The sequence below is a fragment of the Octopus bimaculoides genome, chromosome 1, assembly GCF_001194135.2.
Source record: "Octopus bimaculoides isolate UCB-OBI-ISO-001 chromosome 1, ASM119413v2, whole genome shotgun sequence".
In the NCBI taxonomy this organism is placed as follows: Eukaryota; Metazoa; Mollusca; class Cephalopoda; order Octopoda; family Octopodidae; genus Octopus; species Octopus bimaculoides.
The window spans coordinates 88,024,674-88,030,452 of NC_068981.1; the positions used below are offsets into that span (position 1 = coordinate 88,024,674).

A 5,779-nucleotide genomic window follows, 5' to 3' on the forward strand; every position below is an offset into this window, starting at 1 on the left:
CGATGAACAGTCGTCTATATGCTATGCTGGATACATGGTGTTCGTTTGGTATGTTGATTCACTGTTTATTTCTATTTTTCTGGACCATATTATACTGACAAGTAGAAGTTGTATAATACTACAATAACTACGAAATCATGATCTATAATTTAGTCCGTTTTTAAGGGGTTGGCTTTGAGAGTTGCATTTCCTCGCATTCGGTAAAAATGTGCTTTTTATAGTAGTCTGACCTTAGAGTCCCTCATGAGATAAAGAGGGGCCTGTGACTATCTTTTGGATCTTTCTCTAAGATAAAAAGCCTTACCCCCACCTTTGAATTTTGAAAAGACTTTTACTTCCAAAATCTGTTTTGCCTTCTCAAATTACTCAGCAGCAGCTGCACACGCACACACACACGTGTCACTAAATCTGATAATAATAAAATAAGGAACTGACTGTGACTTACTTGCCTCCTGTGGCTAATAACAGCTTGGTGTAACTTATCTCTGTCCCATCTTTAAATATTGCTATTTTCTTTTCGCTGTCAATATTAACAAGCTGAATAATAAAACAAACAAAATACAGTTCCTAATAAGAAAAGTGCATATGGATAAAGATTTCTTAATTGAAGGTTAACTGAGTCATCATTGTTGTCGTCACTGTTTAATGTCCACTTTTCCAAACTTGCATGGGTCGGATGGAATTCATTGAGGCAGATTTTCTATAGCTGGATGCTCTTCCTGTCATCAATGTTTTACCTTTTTCTAAGCAAAGTAATATTTCCCCATAACTATACATGGAAGACTGAGAACAAGCAATATTGCTTGTATGATGGTGATGCTCACCTTCTCACGTCAAGATAACGGTACACACAAACATATACAAATATATGTATATTGGGCTTCTTCCAGTTTCCATCTACCAAATCTACTTCCAAGTCATAATTGGTGTCTATAAGGGTTAATGACAAGAAGGGCATCTGTTCATAAAACACTCCCTCAGAAAAACCATCCAAACTATGGCAGTATGGAAAAGTGGATGTAAAATGATAATAACAAGAGCACTCAGAGAGTGCGAAACTCTGCCAAGGCAACACCAATGTCCTCTCAACAATTAACCAGAGATGATTTTTAAAATGAGAATATCTGAAATAAACTCGACTGCTCTCACAAACAAGAATACTAAAAATGAACCTGACTGCTCTCAAAATCTAATCAGTTCGTGCCAGTCACGAGGCCAAATATCCCTGAAAGTTTCATCTGAATCCATTCAGCGGTTCTTGAGATATCTTGTTCATGGACAAACAAACAAACAAATGGGTGCACAGAGCTTTGTATATTTGTATCCCAGTGTCACTTTGATGGCATGCACTGCTTTCTCGTTCAATAATAATGATTTCTTTATTAACCACAAGGGTTTACACAAATAAAAATATTATGGACAGCACAGGACAAAACAAACAATGTGTATGTGTGTGTGTTGTGAGGGTTTTGTGTGTAAACAAGACTAACAAAATTAAAGGAAAAAGAAATTAAAAATGTGTAATCCTCAATAGGGAGGAGACATTTGAGGGCTGCTCATGGAAAATCCCCATAAAAAAAATCATGGGTACCCTGACTTTTGGGGCAGGTGCTTTTTCCTTTCCTTTTTTTTCCAATTATAGGCATATGCTCAGGGCAAGCCCATTCACTTGTACCATTCTCGTCACTTTCATCCACCTTTCAGCACACTGGTTAGAAGACAACACTTCCCTCTCTACCCTTATTTTCCTTTTCAAGTGAAACTTAAAGTTCATCAGGGATTGGCCAAAGAGAAAAGTGTTTGTCGTCATCCCCTTCAATCTTGTCCACCAGGCATATAAAAACAGTCTTTTCTTTCCAGTTAAAGGAAGGTGGTGGGAAGATCTTCACGATGGATTCAGTTGACAGCCATATCTGTCCCACAAGCGACAGCAAGTATTCATCATAAACCCATAAGTCAACAATGTTCGGGCACTGGACAAGAGCATGCAGGACTGTCTCGTTGTCCTGCACGCATCTTGGACATGCTCGGCTGACCGTACTTCTGTGCCTGTAAAGTTTATCTTAAACAGGCAAAGCTCCCCAGTAGCACTGCGCGGCCAGAGATTTTTGGAAATTATTCATTAGTCCTGGCCCGAAAATTCTCTGGAAAAGAGCAACTAGCTGACCTTCAATGCCCAACATCTCCCCGTTGCACTTTTCCTCCACTAATCCTCTATAAAAAGTTGAAGTGGACATTCCACCTATTGCACTGTCCGATTGGCTGAGGGCTGTGAGTGCTTGAAGACATTCCACTTTCCAAATGTTCTCCCTCGGTCTCTGTTTTGCTCAGGACTGTAGTTCCATCAAGGAAACTAGCTGTGGAAATACATGTCTGGCAAACGGTGACCACACCTGTTCACCATCTAGGAAGCACTGAAGATGTAGCTTCAGCGCATGTCTGCACATCATCAACCATGGCATGCTCAGGCCACCACACAGTGGGTGTTGACAGCAGATAGACCGCCTGACCATCGGGATGCATCCTTTCCACAAAAAGCTGAAGAGAATACGTTCAAGCATAATCAGATGGTGACCAGGACAAGGCATGACGGTCAAGCAATAGTAGATAATGGATGTGATGTACACGTTAGCCACCTCTCTCCAACCTTTCAGGGATAACTTTCTCTCGGCCCATTTCTGGGCGAGAGTAGTCACCCTGTTCATTACTTCATCTTAGTCTTTGTCCATCTGGAGGTCCAGACCAAACCAGACCCTGAGCAATTTAACCAGTCCGTCTGTCCAGCACCCAATGATGCAGTTGGACAGCATGGACCTGCTTCTCCAGGTGCCAAGCCACAAGCCCACTGATTTTTCCTGGTTAATTATCACTCCTGAAATCGCCTCATAGTCCCTGAGTGTAGTGCCAATCATTTCTATGTGTTTATGATCCGACACCACTGTGGTGATGTCATCGGCATATGCCGACACACATCTCCCACATCCTAGGTCATGTGGGATGCCACTCAAAACCTCCAGTTTGTGCAGTAGTGGCTCAAAAGTCAGTATGTACAAGTGTGTGTGTTTTGTGTCGTTTGAATGATTTGTATGTGTGCATGTAAGGAGACTGTGGGTGTGACAAAATCGTCTGTTGTAATGTTTGTGTGTGTTATGTACTTCATGAATTCATTGTTTTTTTGTGCTTATTGCCATGTAGTTTGTAATGTTAGTGTCTTTAATTTGTTTGTTGTTGTGGTTGTGTGTGTGGGATAGCTTGTGTTTCAGGTGTTAGAGGTGGTGGTGTCGATGCAGTGTTTGTTTTGAGTGTATTTTTGTTGTTTTGATTTTTTCTTTCTACTTCTTGTGTGGATAAGGCTTGTTGTTGTTTGTCCATATGCTTGTTTTTCCTTCTGTCTCTTTTCCATTTTTTTTGTTTTTATCTTTCATGCAGTCTGACTCTTCACCTGTGATGTCCATCTGCTCTGCATCAGGAAGTGGAGTATCTTCGGATGCTGAGAAGTGTTTGGGGAAACTCAGTGTTGGTGGTGCCATGGCTGAATCTGATGATGGTGATGGTGCTGCTGCTGTTGTTGCCGGAGTTTTGGTGGCCGTTGTTGGTGTAGGGAAGAGAGGTGCTAGTCTCTCATTTTCCTTCAGTCTAGGGCAGCGGGTTTTTAAATGGTTAGTTGAAAAGCAGGCGTGGCACTTTGCTTTCCTTCGAACTACCCTGACTGGAATTAATCTGTCTCCAGAAAGAACGATATGGTCCGGGATGAGATCCACATTCTTTTGTGTTGTTTGAATAAGGAGTTCCATGGTCATCCTAGACCAGTTCTCCTTTTTGGTCTGATAGGCTTCGAAGATTTTCAAGTTTTCCTCGATGTCTACTGTCACTGCAGTAATTAGCCAAGGAATGGTTATTTCTGGCAGCACCTGTTGAATTATTATTTTGGCCAGTCTCTGACCACAGTAGAAAGAAACTAACAACAGCTTCTCGCTTATGAGGGATGAGAGTGATGTTTGGCTTCTTCCTTGGTGTGGAATTTAATGTCCACCATTCTATAGGCCCTTCCTCACTGTATATATTCCTTTAAATTCCAGATGGAACCTAAAGCTTTTTGTATTTGAGCCTCTGTGACTCTTTGCACACTCCTTGATTTTAACCTGATTGTATGGTACGTCCCTGTATTGTGAATTGTATCCTGGATTGTCTCAGGTGGGGTATTCAACTTTACAGCTATTCTGTCTCTCTCGACTAGCTGTCTAGCATATTTAAGTTCCTCTTCAGAGAATTGTATTCTCTGAAGAGATGATTTGGTTACTCCAGCAAAAGAAGGTTTTGAAGAGCTGTTCCAAGCCGTTGCACCAGTTTGTGTCTCAGCTCCTTCATTACCGTTGTCATTGTTGCTTTTGTTGTGGTCGTTGATGGTGCTGCTGATGTTGTTGCTGTTGTTGTTACTTGTACTGAACTTGATCGTTGCTTTGCTCATGAAAGGGCTCTCGTCTACGTTTTCGAAATTGTTATATTCATTTCGAAACATGTCAAAAATAGAGCTTTTGCTTTTCTGAAGATCTTCTAAGAGATCCTTCTTGAAAACATTGGCTGTGTTAGCCTTTTTGTTTTTTTTTTCAACAAAAATACTGCCACTTTCTGTTGTGTTTTTCCAGCCCCAAGTTGCTTTACATGCAGTCTCTCTCATTGATGTCTTGTGACACTCCTCACTCCCCACCTCTCACATATAAGCCTCACCATGTTTTGTATCAGAAAGCATCATGGGGAATATAAAGGAAATTCGAATAGAGCACCCAGTAGAGCTGTTACAAAAGGTTTGCTTCCTTGGCACGGCCAGAATAATCAGGAAAGCATTAGATAGCCGAAAAGAACGGCAAATTTTGGCACAAGGCCAACAGTTTTGAGGAGGGGGTTAGTCGATTACATTGACCCCAGTGCTAGACTTGTACTATTTTACTGATCCTGAAAGGATGAAAGGCAAAGTCAATCTTGGCAGAATTTGAACTCAGAATGTGAAGACAGATGAAATGTTGCTAAACATTTTGCCTGGTGTGCTAACAATTCTACCAGCTCACTGTCTTTAATAACAACAGCAACAACAATAATAGTGGAGGTGATGGTTATTATGATGGTGATGGCATAATTATAAAAAGCTAAGTTGGTTTTAAAAAGGGATGTTGACTAAAGAATTTGCTTCTGGCAAGAATCATGTTCTGTGTTCTTACTGTTAAAAGACAATGGAAATGATATTTTTTTTCTTTTAACAAATTTTTAAATATTTTCGTGGGTTAAATGAATGTTTGAATTTAGAAATTTTACCGTGATTATGGGTACACTTATTCTTCAGACATCTTTCTTCAATGGGATCTTCTACTGTAGAGTAAAAATAAACTATCTATTTTTCACTTACATAGATTGAGTGTTAGGGTGAAATTTAACCATTTAGCACTTAAACCAGCCATATCCGGCCAAAATATTCTACCTGTTTTATGTTCAAACTGACCAGATCTGGCCTTCTTATGCCAACCCTATGATATCATTCTAAAAATTAATAGTTACCTCATCAACATCTCAAACCTACAACATAATGCATGATTAATTCAAATCAATGTGAATAAACAAACATAATATTTGACAGAGTAATCTGAATGCTAAAGGGTTAAATTGAGTAATGAGGGCTGCGCGAGAATAAACAAAATACTTGAAGCAATATATGGACATGATGAAATGAAATAATAATTCAATATATATATATATATATATATATATATATATATATATATATATA

At 39.6% G+C, this 5,779-nt stretch overlaps 1 protein-coding gene across 1 annotated transcript in view; it reads right to left on the reverse strand.

Moving 5' to 3' along the window:
- Window positions 1-5,779, reverse strand: part of LOC106872255 (apoptosis-inducing factor 3) — a 115,028-nt gene that overhangs the window by 27,107 nt on the left and 82,142 nt on the right. Inside the window, exons 10-13 of the mRNA XM_052966188.1 lie at window positions 4,438-4,581; window positions 3,337-3,871; window positions 902-995; window positions 446-537 (exon numbers count right to left, since the gene is read on the reverse strand). Coding sequence (XP_052822148.1) covers window positions 446-537; window positions 902-995; window positions 3,337-3,871; window positions 4,438-4,581 — 865 coding nt within the window. The remainder of the gene's footprint in view (window positions 1-445; window positions 538-901; window positions 996-3,336; window positions 3,872-4,437; window positions 4,582-5,779) is intronic.